The sequence below is a fragment of the Carcharodon carcharias genome, chromosome 22 (assembly GCF_017639515.1).
Source record: "Carcharodon carcharias isolate sCarCar2 chromosome 22, sCarCar2.pri, whole genome shotgun sequence".
Lineage (NCBI taxonomy): Eukaryota > Metazoa > Chordata > Chondrichthyes > Lamniformes > Lamnidae > Carcharodon > Carcharodon carcharias.
The window spans coordinates 30,223,901-30,246,652 of record NC_054488.1 but is presented as its reverse complement, the minus strand read 5'-3'; the positions used below and the strand labels follow the sequence as shown (position 1 = coordinate 30,246,652).

The 22,752-nt window shown below is 42.5% G+C and overlaps 1 protein-coding gene across 1 annotated transcript in view; it reads right to left on the bottom strand.

Moving 5' to 3' along the window:
- The window catches only part of LOC121293655 (protein HEATR9-like), an 80,281-nt gene extending 60,165 nt beyond the window's left edge, over positions 1-20,116 (bottom strand). Inside the window, exons 1-8 of the mRNA XM_041216823.1 lie at positions 19,796-20,116; positions 18,752-18,859; positions 17,404-17,549; positions 15,363-15,489; positions 13,023-13,079; positions 8,880-8,936; positions 6,507-6,567; positions 5,466-5,596 (exon numbers count right to left, since the gene is read on the bottom strand). Of these exons, the coding sequence (XP_041072757.1) occupies positions 5,466-5,596; positions 6,507-6,567; positions 8,880-8,936; positions 13,023-13,079; positions 15,363-15,489; positions 17,404-17,549; positions 18,752-18,850 (678 nt within the window). The 5' untranslated portion in view covers positions 18,851-18,859; positions 19,796-20,116. The remainder of the gene's footprint in view (positions 1-5,465; positions 5,597-6,506; positions 6,568-8,879; positions 8,937-13,022; positions 13,080-15,362; positions 15,490-17,403; positions 17,550-18,751; positions 18,860-19,795) is intronic.
- Between the last annotated feature and the right edge of the window lie 2,636 nt (positions 20,117-22,752).

The window sequence follows — 22,752 nt, the reverse complement described above, 5'->3', positions numbered from 1 at the left end:
GTAAACTGACATGTCTGGGGGAACTCCCGGCGTCACTGCGCTCCATTTAAATTTTCAGGAAGGCGGGAGTGCAGCGAAATCAGCTGCGCGCCCGCCAACCTGTCAATGGCCAAATGAGGCCATTGACAGAGCCAATCATGCAATTAAAGGACCTGCCCGTCCAACCTTAAGGTTGGCGGGCAGGCCAAGAGCCCCGGTGCGAGCTAGAAAAAGCATGAAACCTTATCCACAGGCAGGATGAGGTTTCATGTAGGTTTTAAAAAATTTTAATAAAGTTTTTGTGAAAATTATGGACATTGTCACATGTTAGGGAAATTTTATTTTTCTTATTTTTATCTTTTTGACATTTACAGCCGATCTCCCTGAGGCTGCACTTAACCTCAGGAAGATGAGTGCGCTCTTTCATGCACATGCGCGAAAGAGCGCACTCTTGATTTTGGGATTCACCCCCCCGCACAGGAAGCGCATAGTGTGCAGACGTCACGTTGGGCGGGCTTTAATTGGTCCGCCCACGTAAAATGACACCGCGCCCCCAATTGGGGGCACCGATCGGAAATGCGCCTGTGCGTGCCCACCATTCAATTTCCCCCCCAACGGGGGGAAAATTCAGCCCATATAATCTAATATCATAGAAAGGGCTCATCATGCCTACATTGGGTCTTTGAAAGACTATCCCTTAGCTTCCTCTTAGCTCTGCAAGTTTTTCCTTTTTCATGTATTTAACCAATCTCCTTTTGAAAGTTACTACTGATTCTTCTTCCACCATCTTTTCAGGCATCACATTCCAGATCATAACATCTCATCGTGTAAGTAAATTTATTCCCATACCCCCCACAAGCATGCCCCCAACCCCAGTTTCTTTTAATGTTCTTTAATGCGTTATTGTTCTTTTAATGTCCTCCATGTCCTCTGGTTACCAAGCCTTCTCCCACTGGAAACAGTTTCTTCCATTTATGGAAAACAATGCCACTCCTAATTTTCAATATCTCTATCCAATCTCCCCTTAATCATAGGTAAAAGCAAAATACTGCTGATGCCAGAAATCTGAAATAGAAACAGAAAATGCTGGAAAAACTTAGCAGGTCTGACAGCATCTATGGAGAGAAACAGAGTTAACGTTTCAAGCCCGTATGACTTTTCTTCAGAGCTCTGAAGTAGTCATACAGACTCAAAATGTTAACTCTGTTTCTCTCTCCACAGATGCTGTCAGACCTGCTGATGCCAGAAATCTGAAATAGAAACAGAAGATGCTGGAAAAACTTAGCAGGTCTGACAGCATCTATGGAGAGAAACAGAGTTAACGTTTCAAGCCCGTATGACTTTTCTTCAGAGCTCTGAAGTAGTCATACAGACTCAAAATGTTAACTCTTGTTTCTCTCTCCACAGATGCTGTCAGACCTGCTGAGTTTTTCCAGCATTTTCTGTTTTTACTCCCCTTAACCATCTTGGCTATAAAAGGAGCAATCCCAGCTTCTCCAATCACTTCACATAAATGAAGGCCTTGACGCCTGGTACCATTCCAATAAATCTCCTCAGCAGCATTTCCTGGGTTTGGTTTACTGAGAAGTTGGAGCTGTGGCCTTTTTCAAATAATTTAGCTTAATTGCTATAAATAGCAATATAACTGAGCAAAATTAAAGGAAACTTGTATCTGTATAGATTGGTGGCTGCTTGTAAATCCCTAGCTACTTATAAAGTTCAGGAAAAACTAGTGGGAAATGACTGACTGACTTTATTTTATGCGTTGATTCCATAATAAAGTGTAATTATTTTAAACATGCACAAAACAATGGAGTTATTGGGAAAAGTGAGGAGGAAGTACAAAAGGGAAAAAACAATTGGGGTGACTAAACTAAACCTGTGCAGTCCCAGAGATTAAAATAAATTCCAGAAATTAAAATAACCCCTACAGTCCCAGAAATTAACATAAACCCGTACAGATACACTAATGGTCCCACTACATTGCTCAATGTGGTCTATAGGCCAACAACCATGAGGATCGATGTAGAGGAACAAATTTGCAAGGAAATTACAGAGAAATGCAAGAATTATAGAGTGGATTATCAGTCACGCTTGCAATGTAGCTCAATTATGCTTGCAAGAAGCTACATATATTGATATTCCAGGACCTGTCCTATGCAGGCAAAAGGAATATGTCCAGTTATTGCACCTTTTTTGAATAAACAAAAGCATGGGGGAACAATTGCTCCCTGTTGCATTTGCCATGGCAGCATTTCAACCAGAGTGGACATGCCAACCAATCAGCATCCCTTTGGTCATGCAGTATAAACTCTTCTTCCCTTTAAAATTTGGAAATGTTGCATCTGTCCTGATGAGTGCAAGGTAAAAAGCTTCAACAGCATATACTCAAAATATAGAGTAGTTATAATGGACGACTTTAATTATCCCAATATAGACTGGGATAGTAGTAGTGAAAAGGGCAGAGTGGGTGGGGGTGGGGTGGGGGAAAGAGTTCCTAGAGTGTGTTCAGGATAAATTTCTACATCGGTATATTTTCAGTCCAATAAGAATAGTGGCATTGCTGGATCTGGTTCTTGGGAATGAGGTGGGCTAAATAGATCAAATGTCAGTAATCAAACATTTAGGGGACAGTGATTGTTGTATCACAAAATTTAGATTGGCTCTGGAAAAGGGCAAGGAGCAATACAAATTAAGAATAATTAACTGGTGGAGGGCAAACTTCAAGAGGGTGAGAATGAATCTGGCCCCACTAAGTTGGAATCAAAGATTGGCAGACATTACTGTAGCTGAATGATGGGCTGCCTTAATGAGCAGATAGTTCGGGTATAATCAAGGCACAAGCCCATGAGGAGGACATGTTGGGCAAACAAACTAGGAGCTTCCCAGATGACTAAAGAGATCGAGAGTCAGATGAAGCAGGAAAAGGGTGCATACGATACATGTCAATTGAGAATCATTCGGCCCATCATGTCCGCGCCGGTCAAGGATCTGACTACACTAATCCCATTTTCCCGTGCTTGGCGCATAGCCCTGGAGGCTATAGCAACGCAAGTGAATATCTAAATACTTCTTAAATGTTATGAGAGTTTCTGACTCAACCAACCTTTCAGGCAGTGAGTTCCAGACTCCCACCACTCCCTAGGTGAAAATATTTCTCCTCAATTCCTCTTAGCCTTCTACCTCTTACCTTAAATCTATGCCACTAGTTATTGTTCCCTCTACAAATGGAAAAAGTGCCTTCTTATCCACCCTATCTGTGCCCCTCATAATCTTATAAACCTCTATCGGGTCCCCTCTCAACCTTTGCTGCTCCAAGGAAAACAATCCCAGCCTATTCAATCTTTCCTCATAGTTCAGATCTTCTAGCCCAGGCAGCATCCTGACAAATCTCCTCTACACCCTCTCCATTGCAATCACATCCTTCCTATAATGTAGTGACCAAAACTGCACACAGTACTCCAGTTGTGGCCTAACCAGCATTTTATATAGTTCCAGCATAACCTCCCTGTTCTTGTATTCTATGCCTCGGCTAATAAAGGCTATATGCCATATTGAAGTTGTTAGAAAGGCAATGGATAATTGTGGTGGCCTGGACAATTCAAATTGGCAAAAGTAGACTGGAAGATGTGTTTGTGGAATAGTTTTGTGACAGTTTCCTAAAATAATACCTCGTGGAACCAGCTAGGCTTAAAGTTATTTGGGATCTAGCATTGTGTAATGCAGTAAACCCAAAGTAAAACATCCACTGGGAAAAAGTGATCTTAAGACAACTGAATTCCTTCTTAAGTTTGAAAGTGACACATTCCAGTCCCAAACAAGAATCTTAAACCTGAACAAAGCCAATTATGTAGGTATGAGGAGAGAGCTGGCTAAGGTTGATCGGGTAAATAGATTAAAAGATATGGCAATAAATAAACAGCGGGAAGCATTTAACCAAGCAATTCAAAATGTTCCGCTGAAAAACAAAAACTCAGCAAGAATTATCCATCCGTGGATTATTAGGGAAGTTAAGGATAGTTTTAGATTAAAAGAAAAGCTTATAATGTTGCAAATAATTGTAAGTCTGAAGATTGGGAATGTTTTAGAAACTAGCAAAAGGCCAAAAGATTGATTTAAAAAAAAACAAGATTAAAAAGGTATGGGAGAAATTGTAATGGGGAGTGAGAAAATGGCAGAGATGCTGAAAAATATTTTGTGTTATACGAGTAGAATTAATTGCAACACTAGATAAGGTGCTGAAAAGAGTGAATAACTTAAGATAATTAATATCCGCAGAGAAAAAAGTATTGCAGAAATGTAAGACCCAAAAGCTGACAAACCCCAGGATCTGATGGGCTATGTCCTAGGTCCTAAAAAAAGATAGCTGCAGAGATAGTGGATGCATTGGTTATAATTTTCCAAGATTTGAGAATGGTCCCAGCAGATTGGAAGTTAAGATATGTAACAATATCATTTCAGAAAGGATGGAGAGAGAAAACAGGGAGCTACTTGCCAGTTAGCCTAACATCAGTCATCTGAAATCAAGGAAGTTTTAACAATGCACTTAGAAAATGATAGTATGATCAGGCAAAGTCAACATGGTTTTAGAAAAGAGAAATCTTGGTTTAACAACTTTTTTGGAGTTTTGAGGATGTGACAAGTAAGGTAGATAAATGGGAAACCAGTAGATGTAGCATATTTAGATTTTCAAAGGGCATTCAATGAGGGGCCACAGAAAAGGTTAATATGCAAGATAAGGGTTCATGGAGATAATATATTAGCATGGATGGAGAACTGGTTAATTGACAGGAAGCAAAAAGTAGGGATAAAAGGGGTATTTTCGATTTAGCAGGCTGTGACTAGTGGACTGCAGCAGTGCTGGGACCTCAGCTATTTACAATCTATATTGATGAATTGGATGAAGAGACTGAGCATAATGTATCTAAGTTTGTTGACCATACAAGTTAGGTGGGAATGTAAACTGTGAGGACACAGGCATCAGGTAGAAACAGGTTAGAGAAGTTGCTGGGGTAGGAGTGTATTTCTATAGCACCTTTCCCAATATCAGTGCACCCCAAAGTGCTTTACACCCAATGAAGTAATTTTGAATTGTAGACACTGTTGTGATGTAGACAACACAACAGCCCATTTGCACACAGCAAGATCCCATAAACAGAAATGTGGTAACCTGTTTTTGTGATGTTGATTAAAGGATAAATATTGGCCAGGACGCGAGAAGTTCACCCCTGCCTTTCTTTGAAATAGTGGCATGGGAGCTTTTACATCCACCTGAGAGGGAACACAGGGCCTCAGGTTCATATCTCAACTGAAAGACAGCACTGCTGATAGTGCAGTACTGAGGTAGCGCTGCACTGAGTGTCAATTTAGATATTTCTGTTGAAGTTTTTGGATGGGGACTCAAACCCACAACCTTCTGACGGAGGTGAGAGTGCTACTCACTGAGCCATGCTTGACCTCAGTATGGACTGTGATGTGTACTATACCTGGTGGCTGGGTCTAATTGCCCAATCCTGCAGTGACTTCCTCAAAGTTATAATTATGTCTTCCAGAAGCTTTTGCGTAGACTCATTCATAACTTGAATTAACTTCAGCACCACCTCCTCCTCCCAGTAACCTGAAAGAAAATCAAGTTCAAGATAAGTCAACATATTTCATTAACTATTTGTGAGTTCCTTCCTTTTCTTGCTTCACTTCATTCAATAGAGGGGGAGGAGAAAAGATGCTGCCATTTCCTGGATTACTCTTCCAATGACACCAGCCAAAACTCAGTAGCTCAGTCAACAAGAACTTGTAGCTTTAATGTTGTAACTTTTCCCGACATTATCAAACATAAAGACACTGAGCCACATAAGGAAATATTAGGACAAATGGCCAAAAGCTGGCTCAAAGTGATAGGTTTTGAAGAGAGTCTTAAAGGAATAAAGAAGTAGAGAACCTCTCCTTCTTAAAACCAATTTCCTGACCAATATTTTGATCCTCTCCTAATATCACCTTGTGTGTGTTGGTGAACCATATATTTATGAATGCACCTCCGTGCTGGACCTTGGGACATTGCTCTACTTTAAAGATGCTGTAAATGCAATTTGTTGCTATAGTTAAGGAGGCACCAAAACAAGGTGAAACCCAGGTCTGAAGCTGGCATTGTTCAGGAAGTTTAAATTGGCATTGGCCAGTTTTTTCTCCCTGTGAACTGTCTATACTGTGTTGGGAATGAAATCCATGGACACTCTGCACCTTCCCCTGCCTTACCCACAAGCATCTGTCTTCAGCTGTAAGGTGTACCTCAGCCTGAGCCTATGCCCCACATTTACACTTGGCAGCAGTGGTAGACCCTCTACCACTTCCTTAGCAAATCGTTTTAAAGGTCATTGTTCTTTATAATATGAATCAATTTCAAATCAATGAGATCTTGGCATAGTTAGCTTAGACTTCTCACAATCCAAAAGTGTCAGTCCTCTCACCACCCCACCTCCCATCTCTCAACTCTCACCTTCCTCATTGCTCATTTAATACCTAACACTCACCCAGTGTGACCAGAGCCTTGGCAGCTTCATATCTCACCACAGAATCCTCATCCGTCTGTAACTAAAGGAAACAAACCAGCTATAGATCAATCGGTTCACAATGTCCACAATAATAACCTACACAATAGTTACAGCTGTGTTTGATTCTTCACTCGCAGTTGCTGCTGGGCGTAGAGTTTCACTCTGCAGTTACTATGTTAAAAGTGCTATACAAATACAACCTGATATTGTTGCTGTTGAACCCACCTCTCAATTAGATGCCAGCCTGAAGCTCACTGCTGGTTATCTATTATTCTACACATTACCATCCAAAACCCTCAATTAGATTGCAGCCTTCAATCCCTCAATTAAATTCCAGCCTGTAACTCACTCCCTGGGAGTCTGTTATTCTATATCAAAACCATCCGAATCCCTCAATTAGATTCCAGCCTGTAGCTCACTCCCTTGTATCTTATTCTACATCTAAACCATGCGAACCCCTCAATTAGATACCATCCTGTAACTGGTAGTGTAAGTGTCTAGCCCATAAAGTGTTAACATGGGACTGAGTACAGTACCCAACACACAGTGATCTAAGAGAACACATGACCTGCACCTAAGGGGTAGTGTAGTGTTGGACAGGCCCGTGTGAAGAAGAAAGCATGGAGACAGCTCCGAGCTTGGACCTTTACTGTACCTATGTATATTCTAGTAGTTAATAAATAGTTACTGTTGAACTACCTAGGACCATGAATACCTTAATAAGACCTACTGAAGCACACCCAACACCTTACAACATAGATAAAAACAAAAAACTGCGGACGTGAGAAATCCAAAACAAAAACAGAATTACCTGGAAAAACTCAGCAGGTCTGGCAGCATCGGCGGAGAAGAAAAGAGTTGACGTTGTGAGTCCTCATGACCCTTCAACAGAACTGAATCCTTCAATTAAATTCCAGCCTGTAACTCACTCCCTGGGTGTCTGTTATTCTATATCAAAACCTTCCGAATCCCTCAATTAGATTCCAGCCTGTAGCTCACTCCCTTGTATCTCATTCTACATCTAAACCATGCGAACCCCTCAGAACAGTTCTGTTGAAGGGTCATGAGGACTCAAAACGTCAACTCTTTTCTTCTCCGCCGATGCTGCCAGACCTGCTGAGTTTTTCCAGGTAATTCTGTTTTTGACCTTACAACATAACTCATTTCTGGGTATCTTTAATTCTATATATAAATACCCAAGATCACTTGACTCCTCGTTTAGATACTGTAACTCACTCCCTAATGACGGGCACAGATAGGGTCGACAGGAAGGAACTTTTTCCCTTGGTGGAGAGATCAATAACCAAGGGGCATAGATTTAAGGTAAGGGGCAGGAGGTTTAGAAGGGATGTGAGAAAGAATGTTTTCACCCAGAGGGTGGTGGGAATCTGGAACTCATTGCCTGAAAGGGCAGTAGAGGCAGAAACCCTCAAAACAACATTTAAGAAGCATTTGGATGTGCACTTGCGATGCCATGGCATACAAGGCTATGGGCCTAGTGCTGGAAAATGGGATTAGAATAATTAGGTACTTGTTTGACTGGCACAGACTCAATGGGCCGAAAGGCCTTTTTCTGTGCTGTGGACCTCTATGACTCCCATGGATCTCTTAGTCTATATATAAATTACCCAATCCCTTGATTAAATTCCAGTCTATTATTCACTTCCTGGTATCTGTAATTCTATATGCAAACTGTTATGTTTTTATAATGATATAAAGGGACAAATTGCTCATAAGGGATTATGCAAACATGTTGTGGGTTCATTTACTAAGAGTAGGCACATGGGAACATTTATACAGAGGCATAAAAATTGAAAATATCAGAGCTGCATGTGTGTAATCTGCTGAAAAACAAAGGTGAAACTAAAGCTGGATTGCATGACACACTTCCTTTCCAGTGATGTCGCGCTCCTATTCCTTAAAGGTATATTACAACATAAACCAGCCCGAACTCCTCAATTAGATTCCAGCCTGTAACCCACTCCTGGACATCTGTCATTCTGTAGAAACACTAAAGCAAACCCTCTGATTAGTTTCCGTCCTGTAGCCCACACCTGGGTATCTGTAATTCTATATATAAACAGCACAAACCTCTTGATTAGCTTTCAGCCTGTAGCTTTGGTAGTATCTTTCTGAATCTCACTCTAAAATGGTCCATTAACTGTGAGTGGTCTCCCTACCTTCTTGAGATGTTAAGAATTTGGCCCTCAAACTGTTTTGTTACTCTGCCCCATTGTCTCAAATTGAATGATCGGAAAACAATTTATCATCAAGGAAAGCAATTGGAAAATAATAGCAATCTAGGAAATAAAAAAAGCTAAAGTTTAGTTTGCTGCTGATTTGAATACATACTGTGGTATAAAGACCAGAAACAACTTCCTCATTGGAGCATTGAAGACACTGCAGAGCCTGTCAGGAAAACCACAAGCATTTGTAAAATAGACTCATTACAGGGCTTAACAGAGTGAGAGGCAAGGCGAGGGTTCCAGGGAGAAGCGGAGCTGGCATTCCAGGGAGAGGCAGGGTTAGGTGCCCCTGCTAGAGTTCGGAAACCGAAATTGAGGTATGACATCACAGGAAAATCATAACTTGATTGGCTGGTGAGTAGTGTTGCTTAGGAACTGAGTCTCAACAACTGGAAGATTAAAAATGATAAAACTATTAAGAATTAATGATAAGGAATAAGTGAGTAGCTGGTGAGTATTATCTTTTATTTTTAAAGTAATGCTTATTACAACTAGTATGTTAAGTATTAGTAGGATTTACCAGTACTCACTCACTCACTTTTCCAGAACCACTTTGTCCAATTCAGGGTCACGGGAAGTCAGAGCCTATCACAACAGGCAATGGGCACCAGGTGGGGTACACCCAATCCATCACAGGGCACACACTTACATACACACACACACACACACACACACACACACACACACTAAGGGGTAATTTAACCATAGCCAATCCACCTAACCAGCATGTCTTTGGATGGTGGGAGGAAACCGAAGCACCCGGCAGAAATCCACACGGACACGGGGACAACATGCAAACTCCACACAGGCAGACACCCGAGGTCAGAATCAAACCCGGGTCTTTGGAGCTGTGAGGCAGTAGCGCCATTTATCAGTAGTAGTAAGGTTTATTAATAGTAGTAAAGTGTATTAGGATTGGTAAGGTTTTTATTTTGGCAGTAGCAAGGGTAACTAATAAATAAAGAAATGGCAGGGCTACTCCAACTTCGAAAGTGCCCATCACGTGCTTTGTGGGAATTCCAGGATGCTTCCCTTATCCTGAAAAGCAATTTGTACAGGAAGTATCATCAGTTGCAGCTGCTTGAGCTGTTATGTTTCGGAACTTGAGAAGCAGCTGGCATTTACTGTGGTGGATCTGTAAGACTGAGAGCTATGTGGATAGCACATTTATAGATGTGATCACCCCACAGCTTAACAGTATGCAGGGAGAGAGGGAATAGTTGATCTCCAGACTCAAAAAGGAACAGGCAACTAGTGCAGGAGGCCCTGGAGTGCATCCCACTCTCCAGCCTGTATTCAGTTCTGAATACTGATGACAGCAATGATTCATCTGGGGAGCGCAACCAGACCCATGTCCATGGCAGCACAGGCAGCTCAGCTGCACAGCGGGGATACAAGGAAGTCTGGAAGAGCAATAGTGATAAATGATTCAATAATTAGGGAACCAGGTAGTCCGTGGCCACAGACATGAACCCAGGATCAAAAATTATAGAGTACTTATAATGGGGGACTTTAATTACCCAAATATAGACTGGGATAGTAGATAAAAAGCAGAGAGAGGAAAGAGTTCCTAGTGTGTTCAGGAAAAAAATCTTCAGCAGTATGTTTCCAGTCCAACACGAAAAGATGCATTGCTAGATCTGGTTCTTGGAAACGAGGTGCGCCAAGTAGATGAAGTGTCGGTGGAGAATGTTTAGGGGACAGTGATCATCGTATCATAAGGTTTAGGCTGACTATGGAAAAGGACAAAAAACAGTCCAGAGTAGGAAAAATTAACTGGCAGAAAGCCAACATCAATGGGATAAGATCAGATCTGGACCAAATAAATTTGGATTCAAAGGTTGGCAAGAAAACCGGTAGCTCATTAATGGGCTACCCTCAAAGAAGAGATAATTCAGGCGCAGTCAAGATACATTCGCTTGAAAGGGAAAGTTAGGACAAACAAATCCAAAGTTTCCTGGATGACAAAGGAGATAGAAATTAAGATAAAGAAAAAGTGCACTTATGACAGATGTCTGGTAGAAACTACGACTGAGAAATCAGACTGAACATTGAAGGTTCAGAGGGGAGGTGAAGAAACAAGTAAGAGAAGCAAAGAGGAAGTGTGAAAAGAGACTTGTAGTTAACATAAAAGGAAATTACACATGGAGGCTGGGGACACAGCTGAGATATTAAATGAATACTTTGCATCTGTCCTTACCAAGGAAAATGATGCTACCCAGACTATGGTAAAAGATGAGGTAATTCAGACACTAGATGGGTTTAAAATTGAAAAGGAAGTATTATTGGATAGGCTATCTATACTTAAAGTTGATAATGCACCCAAGGATACTGTAAGAAGTGAGAGTGGAAATTGAGGAGGCACTGGCCATAATTTTTCAGTCTTTCTTGGACTTTCTTGGGTGGTGCCAGAGGACTGGAGAATTGCAAATGTTACATCCTTGTTCAAAAAAGGGTGCAAGGATAAGCCCAGCAACTACAGGCCAGTCAGTTTAATTTCAATGGTGGGGAAACTTCGAGAGACAATAATTCAGGACAAAATTAATAGTCTCATGGACAAATGCAAGTTAATTAAGGAAAGCCAGCATGGATTTCTTAAGGGAAAATCATGTTTAACTAACTTGGAGTTTTTTGAGGAGGTGACAGAGCAGGTTGATGAGGGCAAGGTTATTGATGTGGTGTACACGGACTCCAAAAGCCATTTGATACTGTGCTGCACAACAGACTTGTGAGCAAAGTTACAGCTCATGGAATAAAAGGGACAGTGGCAACCTGGATATGGAATTGGCTGAGTGACAGGAAACAGAGACTAATGGTTAATGGATGTTTTTCAGCCCGAAGGAAGTTTTGTAGTGGAGTTCCCCAGGAGTCAGTGTTGGGACCCTTGCTTTTTCTGAGATACATTTTCAAAACCTAGACCTTGGTGTACAGGGCACAATTTCAAAGTTTACATATTATACAAAACTCGGAAGCATTGTGATATGTGAGGAGGATAGTGTAGAACTTCAAAAAGACATAGACAAGTTGGTGGAATGGACAGACAGGTGGGCAGATGAAGTTCAAGGAAGAGAAATGTGAAGTGATTCATTTTGGTAGAATGAAAATGAAGAGACAACACACATAGGGAGTACAATTCTAAAGGGAGTGCATGATCAAGGGGCCTGGGTGTACATGTGCATAAGTCATTGAAGGTGGCAGGAAAGGTTGATAGAGTGGCTAATAAAGCATACAGTATCCTGGGCTTTATTAATAACGTCGTAAAGTACAAAAACAAGGAGGTTATATTGAACTTGTATAAGTCACTAGTTTGGCCTTGGCTGGAGTACTGCATTCAGTTCTGAGCACCACACTTTAGGAAGGACATGAAGGCATTGGAGAGAGTGCAGAAAGGATTCACACAAATGGCTCCTAGGATGAGGAACTTCAGTAATGAAGATAGATTGGAGAAGTTAAGATTGTTTTCCTTCAAGAAAAGAAGGCTGAGAGGGGATTTGATAAAGTTATGTAATATCATGAGGGGTCTGGACAGAGTAGATGGGGAGAAACTGTTCCCACTCGTGAATGGATTGAGAATGAGAGAGCACAAATTTAAAATAATTAGTGAAAAAGCAATAGTGATATGAAGGAAGCCTTTTCATGCAGTGAGTGGCTAAGGTCTGGAATGCTCTGCCTGAGAGTGTGGTGGAGGCAGGTACAATTGAAGTATTCAAAAGGGAATTAGACTGTCATCTGAAAAGGAAGAATGTGTAGGATTACGGGGAGAAGGCGAGGGAATGGAACTGGTTGAGTTGCTCATTCGGAAAGCCAGTGCAGATACGATGGGCCAAATGGCCTCCTTCTGCAGCATAACAATTCTGTCATCGAAGGTAGGGCAAAGGTCGGCAAGAGCAGGGGACAGGTTAGAGATGTCAGGAGATGGGATAGAGAGACAGCTGTGTGCAGCATAAAGCTCCATCTTCACTGTCCCATCAATGTGTCACAGCTGAAATGCTACTTATAGTGCCAGAATTTCCCATTCCCGCAACCCCGTGAACTGTTGTTTATTTCGGGTCAAATGTATTTTTTGTGCATTACCCCTGTATCCAGCAGATTGAGGAGACTTTTCATTCATTAGTATTTGAACTTAAACATCAGAGGTGAAAGTGACTAATCCATAAAAACGCACTTCTTGGAAGAGTTTAATCTCCAATAATCTTTTCAGATATTGAATTTATTCCATTTCAATAAGAGTAGAAAATGTGGGACTTGCCTTGGCAGCTTCTTTTCTCTCAAGCAGAACAGCAGAATTTAAACTCTTTACAAGATGCTAAAATAGAAAACAAGGAAACGCCAATGTCAGTAAGATGTGGGCACGTTTCTTTGTACTTAGAAATGAATCAAGGCCTCTAGAAATGGGGCAAGAAAACACTAATTAGTCCATCAGCCGAATTTCCCAAATAGCTAATGTACTCACCCCCATCACAGACTCCAGCAACCCAGTTAATCTCCTCCCACAGGCCATATTTTGGCTTATACCATAGCGTAATGGTTACAATATTAGACTCGTAATCCAAGTATCTGGCGTAAAGCTCCAGTGAGAGTTCAAAATCCACCATGGCATTTGGCCATTACAAATCACAGCAGTGTCACTCAGTTGATAGCATGCTCGCCACAGAATAAGCATCGGTGTCAGCCCCAGTGTCGGCGTCAACCCCAGCGTCGGCGTCAACCCCAGCATCAGCGTCAACCCCAGCAAATATAAAAGCAGTGAGGTTATGCTTCAGTTATACAGAGCACTACCAGGACCACATCTGGAGTACTGTGTACAGTATTGGTCACCTTATTTAAGGAAGGATGTAAATGTGTTGGAAGCAGTTCAGAGAAGCTTTACCAGATCAACACCTGGGATGGGTGGGTTGTCTTATGAGGAATGGTTGGACTGTCTAGGCTTGTATCCCTTGGAGTTTAGAAGAGTAAGAGGCGATTTGATTGAAACATATAAGATCCTGAGGGGTTTTGACAAGGTGGGTGTGGAGAGGATGTTTCCCCTTGTGGGAGAATCTAGAACTAGGTGTCACTGATTAAAAATAAAGGGCCACCCATTTAAAATGGAAATGAGGCAAAATGTTTTCTTTCAGAGGGTCCTGAGACTTTGGAACTCTCTTCCTGAAAAGGTGGTGGAAGCAGCGTCTTTGAATATTTTAAGGCAGAGGTGGATAGATTCTTGGTAAGCAAGGGAGTGATAGGTTATCAGGGGTAGGCAGGATGCAGGTTTCAGGTTACTATCAGATCAGCTATGATCTTATTAAATGGCAGAGCAGGCTTGAGGGGCAGAGTGGCCGACTCCTGCTCCTTGTTCATATCACTGTCAAACCAAGCATCACTGTCACACCAGCATCACCGTCAACGTCTCCATCATTGTCAGACCCCGCATCCCTGTCAAACCCACATTGCATTCAAACCCCACATCTCCGTCAGCCCCAGCATCGCCATCAACATCTGGCTCATCATTAACGCCAGCATCACCTTCAGCCCCAGCATCACCATCACCCTCCACATCATGCTCGGCCCCCTATTATTTGTCATTTATATAAACGACATAGATGACTATGTGGGGGGTAGGATTAGTAAGTTTACAGATGACACAAAGATTTGCCGGGTGGTTAACAGTGAAGTTGAGTGTCTTGGGCTACAGGAAGATATAGATGGGATGGTCAAATGGGCAGATAAGTGGGAGATGGAATTTAACCCTGAAAAGTGTGAGGTGATACACTTTGGAAGGAGTAATTTGACAACAAAATATTCAATGAACGGCATGGCAGTAGGAAGTTCTGAGGAACAAAGGGACCTTGGCGTGTGTGTCCATAGATCGATGAAGGTAGTGGAGCATGTTAGTAGGGTGGTGAAAAAGGCATATGGGACACTTGCCTTTATCAATCAAGGCATAGATTACAAAAGTAGGGAGGTCACGTTGGAGTTGTATAGAAACTTAGTGAGGCCACAGCTGGAGTACTGTGTGCAGTTCTGGTTGCCACATTGTAGGAAGGATGTGATTGCACTGGAGGGGGTGCAGAGAAGATTCACCAGGATGTTACCTGGGGTGAAACATTTAAGTTATGAAGAGAGGTTGGATAGACTAGGGTTGTTTTCATTGGAGCAGAGAAGACTGAGGGGCGACCTGATCAAGGCATACAAGATTATGAGGGGCATGGACAGGGTGGATCGAGAGCAGCTGTTCCCTTTAGTTGAGGGGTCAGTCACAAGTCAGCATAAGTTCAAGGTGAGGGGCAGGAGGTTTAGGGGCGATGTGAGGAAATGCTTTTTTACCCAGAGGGTGGTGACGGTCTGAAATGCACTGCCTGGGAGGGTGGTGGAGGCAGGTTGCCTCACATCCTTTAAAAAGTACCTGGATGAACACTTGGCACGTCATAACATTCAAGGCTATGGGCCAAGTGCTGGTAATTGGGATTAGGTAGATAGGTCAGGTGTTTCGCATGTGTCGGTGCAGACTCGATAAGCTGAAGGGCCTCTTCTACACTGTGATTCTGTGATCACCGTCACCCTCCACATCAACCGTCACCCACCGCATCACCATCGATGTCACACTGACCTTCAACCTCTGCCACTTCAAGGGTTCCTCCTGTGGGTTGATAGTTCTTGGTTTTTTATCTACTTTTGAAATGCTTAGAAGGACAGCATAAGATTTTGTATGGAACTGCTGCATATAGTATTCGTGCCTGTAGGGGAACAGAGCTACTGTCACAGAGAAATGCTAAAGATCCCAAGCCCCGTCATCCCAAAACCACAGACAAACGGCCTAAAGATGTTGACAGGATCAACTTTCCCTACATGCATTTCCATCCCCTACCTTGGTGCTCTACTCCCAAATCCAGCCCACCAACAGAATCCCCCCGTCCATCAGAGAGTGGGCTACCCCCTCTGGTTGGACATTTACCTGGACATGCCATCACATGGCTCATGTGACCCACTGTAACACCTTCACATTCCTGCCATTGATCACCTGATGCATCCGTCCTCATGAAGCTCTGCCTTCCCACATCAATTGAACAGACTGTTATCCAACTGGATGATTCTTCACTGTCAGTCAAATAGTCCTTTCTCCCGCTACATCTGATATTATTACAATGAATAAGCAACAAGAAAATAAAAGGAACACAATTCTTCTTAATGTCCAAAGATTCTCCTGCTGAAGCTGCTCACAGTTTTGGAAATTAATCTTTAACTCCTCAAGGCTCTAGAACAAACCCTCAGGATTGACAATCCTTCTCAGGGTGACCCTGGTGAAAGAGAGAAAGGTGCAGAAAATGGCTGCCACAGGCATCAGGCTCCATTGCTGCTTCCTTCTGTAACCTGTACAGTGCAATTATTGGGCAGACTGGGAACAACCCTTTAAATTTTAACACACTGCCACCTTCACTACCATAGCAACCAATACTTATTTTGTTCATTTACAGGATGTGGGTGTCGCTAGCTAGGCCAGCATTTTTGCCCATCCCTAACTGCCCTTGAGAAGGTGGTGGTGAGCTGCCTTCTTGAACTGCTGCAGCCCCTATGGTTTAGGTACACCCACAGTGCTGTTGGGGAGACAGTTCCCGGATTTTGATCCAGCGACAGTGAAGGAACAGTGATATATTTCCAGGTCAGGATCATAAGTGGCTTGGAGGGGAACTTCCAGGTGGTGGTGTTCCTGTCTATCTGCTGCCTGTGTCCTTCTCAGTGGGTTTGGAAGGTGCTGCCTTGGTGAGCTCCTGCAGTGCGTCTTGAAGATGGTACACACTGCTGCCACTGTTCATCAGCGGTGGAGGGAGTGAATGTTTGTGGAAGGGGTGCCAATCAAGTGGGCTGCTTTGTCCTGAATGATGTCAAGCTTCTTGAGTGTTGTTGGTGCTACACTCGTCGAGGCAAGTGGGGAATATTCCATCACACTCCTGACTTGTGCCTTGTAGATGGTAGCCAGGCTTTGGGGAGTCAGAAGGTGAGTTACTCGTCACAGGATTCCTAGCCTCTGACCTGCCATTGTAGCCACAGTATTTATATGGCTCATCCAGTTCAGTTTCTGGTCAATGGTAACCTCCAGGAAATTGATAGTGGGGGATTCAGTACCATAAGGGCACAAATGACCAAAAGTATGTCAACAGACATTTCATCAAACCACACATTTGCATCAAATTTTCAAGACACTTGCTGAAAAGGGATCCATTTTATGCTCTGTAACATCTGGAGAGGAATTCCAGAAACATCCAGGCTGAGCAGCTCCCAAAACGATTTCTCAATTCGGTCTGCTGGAGCTAGGGTTGAGGGGCAGTGTAAATCCACCAGATCAGCCTGGGAGCGTTTGATGGGCCAGTGTAAAAGTAGCTTTACTCTGTATCTAACACCTATGGGCTGTATCTGCCCCGGGAGTGTTTGGTGGGGACAGTGTAGAGGGAGATTTCTTCAATATTTAATCCTGTGCTGCACCTGCCCTTGGAGTATTTTACTGGGGCAGGGTAGAGGGAGCTTTACTGTACCTAAACCATGCTGTACCTATCCTGGGGGTATCTGATGAACACTGGGCACAGTAAGCCAGAATGTGGCATAATCTCAAGCGGCGATTTGGTTTTTAACCAACTAGTTGGATTTACTCTTACTTGAGTTTCTTATTTTTCTTTTCCTCAGCTTGTTGTTTGCTATTCCTGGTCTGACGGGTCACAGTCTCCTGGCTGATTATGTGGGGCTGTTGTTTGATGGACTCTGGGTTCTCTCCTGACCACCTGGTTGGCAGTGGTGGAAGTACCTGTTTCAGAATTGTAAGAACAGTCCTTAGACACAAAACTAATGGAATAAAATATCCTTATGTGAGTGTGCATTCATGGCTCCTTCACCTCTTTCATTTAAGAGTGAAATTAATAAACATTTCAACGGGTAAGTTGGTAATGGTGATATAGCAATGAAATTGAATTCCAGTAAAGTGTGAACCAATTGCACTCATTTCCAACTTGGTCTGAGCACATTTCTGAGCTTATTGGTCTCTGATATTACTTGAAGAAACAGGCAAGCTGCAGTCACCAGTCAGGTTGATCCTGGGGTTTAGAGGAGATGAGTTGGGGAGGGGATAGTCTCCATAGAACAACAAATTAGGGAGGAGGTTTCATGTTCCGCCCCATTTTTTAACTAATGTAGCACTGGGCAACACTAGGACATCAATTTGCACATAGAGATTACCTGCTTCCAATTACGTAGCCAGTGAAGTGACATGGTAGGTCTAGACCCAAAATTGGTCTCCTTAATCTCCATTTTTAATCCAAAACTGCAAAATGTGATTGGATTTCTTACCCTTTAATTTCACCCAAAACTCTGATGCCTGTGTCATAACCTGCACTTTAAGGTCCATTCACCCATCACCACTGTGCTCGCTGATCTACATTGGCTACCATTCAAGCAACTTCGCCATTTTAAATTTCTCATCTATGTTTTTAAATCCTGCCATGGGCTGGCCCCTCTCTATCTCTAATCTCCTCAACCTCACAGCCCTCTGAGATAACGGCGTTTATCTAATCCTGTTCCCTTGAGCATCTCCAATTTTAATCGCTCCACCATTGGTGGCTATGCCTTCAGCTGTCAAGGTCCAAGCTCTGGAATACCCTCCTTGCACCTCTCTGCCTCTTTAACCCCCTTTCTCCTTTAAGGCCATTTAAAGTCACCTGCCCTTATTACTCCTTATTTGGTTCAGTGTCAAATCTTTGTCTGATAATGCTCCCTCCAATCCCCTTGCAACATTTTATTAAATTATAAGTAATTGCAAGTTGTTGTTGGTGCGAAAAAACTGACCCTTAACCTTTCTAGAAGTCAAAAGCAAACTGATAGCCACAGAATTTCAGTAAACCCTGGCAGTGAAGGCAACAAATCCCCATCATCAGTGAGTCCCTGGATCATTCATAGTCAATGAATTAATTTATTCTGAGGCCGGACAGATCACCCAGGTTAAAGCTACATTACCTCTTTATAAAATTGAGGTTCCTTTTTCTTCTCAAACAAGGAGACCATTCGATATTCAGATATTGCTGCTGACTCTGGCAGCAATTCTTCCTCACTCATCTTGGAAGGCTATGAGAAAGTAGCAACACATCAGCTCAAAAACCAGACAATTATTACCCTCAATATAGTAATTTACTTAGATGCAGAGTAAAGTTCCCACTACACTATCCCATCAAACACTCCCAGAACAGGTGCCGCATGGGTTGGATACAGATTAAAGCTTCCTCTACATTGCCCATCAAACACTCCCAGGAGAGATACAGCACGGTTTAGATAAACGATCCCCATCAAACACTCCCAGGGCAGGTAAACATGGGTTAGATACACAGTAAATTTCCCGCTACCCTGTACGTCAAACATTCCCAGCGCAGGTATAACATGGCTTAGATACAGAGTAAAGCTCTTTCCACAGTCCATCAAATACTCCCTGGGCTGGTACAGCACAGGATAGATACAGAGTAAACCAAATTGTCATATGTAAAGATCTCATCTTTTTAATCTTCAGGACATTGATTTTGAAGAAATGGGCTATTAACAGAGAATTAGAGAGGCATTGAAAGTATTTGAAACAACAAGACCAACAGATCCCCCTAAAGGGCTGAAGTTCCAATTGTACAGTCAAGTAGCCTTGGCAATATATGAGGTAAAATGCAGTATGAAGCTACAACATTGAGTTAAACAAATGCTAAGAAAAGTGATAATTCAGAGCACAAAGAGAAATATAGAAAGCAAAAAAAGGCACAGAACAAAGCTGTAGGAAGGAAATCCAATAATCCTCCAAGTAACATGGAAGTTAATAAATTATTTTCATAAATACATTAAGTAAGAAATTAGTTAAGGGAAATGTGGGCACATTAAAGTAAACTACAGGTAATATTGTAATAGATATAAAGTTAATGACAGATTTATTGAACAAAGGCTTTGTATCTATTTTCACAATAGGAGGAAGAAGTAAAACACCAGAGATAAAAGGAAAACTAAAAATAAATGATGGTAAGGACTTACTGTTTATTAGTAAAAATTAGTAATTATTTTTCAAAGTTCTCTTGGTTTAGTAATTGTGCCTTTGAATTGGAAATGTGCTAACGTCTTTCCATATTTAAACGAGAGAAATCAGGGCCTCAGTTTTACACAGCGGCCCGGTCCCCGGCTCAAAGACTTCCACCCTTTCCTCCGGAAGAAATGCTAGCCAATCAGCGAGCAGCTCTGTCGACTCAGCAACGCTGCAACGACAGGTAGTCCCATTGCACCAAGCAGCCCAGATAAGTCCGTGGGCCTGGCTCTTAACAAGGAGAGTGAGGCGAGTGGGTGCCCGTGTTCACCAGGCCGGAGGTGTTAAAGGAATAATGATCGCGGGGGGTGGGGCGGCGCCTCCAGTGGTTCAGGGGACTCGCAAGGGAGGTTCACCCCCGACACCAGCCCACGCAACTGTAAACTGCCGGGCTTCTCGCATGGCGTTGATCTCCTCCCCGTTGCGGCTGAAATACTGACGGGGGTGGGATAAGGTCCTGGGCCCGATACCCCCGTAAAATTTCAGACATGTCGGGGACGGGTAGGCTGGCATTTAGAAGGACGCCTCCAGGATTTTACATGGCCCTGCTTTGGAACCCGCTGGCAAGAGTTAAATCCAGCCCGAGACAACTACAGGTCTGTCAGTTTAACGTTAGTAGGGGGGATGTTACTGGAAGCTGTGATAAAGGACAAAAAAGTTGAGAATTTGGACAAATATAGGCTGATCAGAGAGAGCCAGCATAACTTTGTAAAGGCTCGTTGTGTCTGACTAATCTTGTTGAATTTGTTTTGAGGTCACTGATGAAGTAGACAAAGGAGTGTCCACGGATAGACTTCCAGAAGGAATTAGATAGAGATTAGCAAAAAACGCCAGCTCTCAAAATTGGAGCTAAAATAGGCTGTGATAAGTGATGTTTCCCGGGGATTTGTTCTCAGGCATCAGCTTTTCACTATATATATCAATGACTTGGATAAAGGAATAGAGAGCTGTATATCCAAGTTTGTAGATAACACCAAGTTTGGAGTAATTAGTGTGGAAGAGAACAGGCTGGTAGAATGTTCCAATAAGTTGACAAGGATAATTGACCTGATGTTAACTCAGTTTCTTATTCCACAGATACTGCCAGATCTGCTGAGTACTTCCAGCAGTTTCTAATTTTATTTCAAGTACAGCGTGGGGTGCGATACAGAGCAAAACCCTCTACTGTCTCCCATCAAACACTCCCAGAGCCGGAAGAGATGCGAAAAAGGAGATAGAAATTAAGATAAAAGATAAAAAAAAGTGTGCTTATGACAGGTGTCAGGTAGAAAATAAAATTGAGAAGCAAGCTTAAAACAGAAGGTTCAGAGGAGAGGTGGAGAAGCAAATAAGAGAAGCGAAGAGGGATCATGAGAAGAGACTGGCAGTTAACATAATGGGGAATCCCAAAGTATTCCATCGGCATATAAATAGTAAAATCGTGGTTAAAAGGAGGAGTAGGGCTGATTAGGGGTCAAAAAGGGGATCTACACATGGAGGCAGGAGCATGGCTGAGGTGTTAAATGAATAATTTGCATCTGTCTTTACCAAGGAAGCAGATGCTATCCAGGCCATGGTGACAGAGGAGAAGGCCTGGAGAAGAGTCGTACAAACTCGAAGCTTTAACTCTTTCTCTCTCCACAGATGCTGCCACACCTGCTGAGTTTTTTCCAGCATTTTTTGTTTTTATTTCAGATTTCCAGCATCTGCAGTATTTTGCTTTTATTTTATGATGAGATATTGGATAAACTATCGGTACTTAAAGTTGACAAGGACGGATGGGATGCATCTGAGGATGTTGAAGGAAGTGAGAATGGAAATTGCAGGGGCATTGGCCATAACCTTTCAGTCTTCCCTAGACTCAGGGGAGGTGGTAGAGGACTGGAGAAGTGCAAACATTATGCCCTTGTTCAAAAAGATAAGCCCAGCAATTACAGACCAGTCAGTTTAACTTCGGTGGTGGGGAAGCTTCTAGAAACAATTATTGGGATGGAATTAATGAAAAAATGTGGGTTGATTAGGAAGAGCCAGCATGGATTTCTTAAGGGGAAATCATGTTTAACTAACTTGCTGGATTTTTTGATGAGGTAATAGAGAGGGTTGATGAAGGTAATGCTGTTGATGTGGTATTCATGGACTTCCAAAAGGCATTTGATACAGTGCCGCACAACAGACTTGTGAGAAAAGTTATAGTTCATAAAATAAAAGGGACAGTAGCAATGTGGATGCAAAATTAGTGAATAATGGTTAATGGATATCTTTTGGGCTGGAGGAAGGTTTGTAGTGAAGTTCCTCAAGGGATGTTATTGGGACCTTTGCCTTTCCTGAAAAATATTGATTATCTAGATCTTGGTGTGCAAGTGACAGTTTCAAAGTTTGTAGATGATACAAAACTTGGAAGTATTGTAAACTATGAAGGGGACAGTGTAGAACTTCAAAGGGACATAGGCAAGTTGGTGGAGTGGGCAGGTAGGTGGTAGATGAAGTTCAATGCAGAGAAGTGTGAGGTGATTCATCTTGGTAAGAAGAACATGGAGAGACATTGTAAAATAAGGGCTACAACTATAAAGGGTGTTCAGGAGCAGAGGTGATCTGGGTATATGTGTATAAGTCATTAAAGGTGGCAGGACAGGTGAAGAGAGCAGTTAATAAAGCATAGAGTATCCTGGGCTTTATTAATAGGGGCATAGAATACTAGAACATGGAGGTAATGCTGAACTTGTGTGCGACATTAGTTAGACGTCAGCTGGAGTATTGTGTACAGTTCTGGATGCCACACTTTAGGAAGGATGTGAACTCATTGGACAGAGTGTTAACAAAAATGGTTCCTGTTGGGACTGTTCTCCTTGGAGAGGAGAAGGCTAAGAGGAGAATTAATAGAGGTGTTAAAAATCATGAGAGGGCTGGGTAGAGTAGATAGGGAGAAACTGTT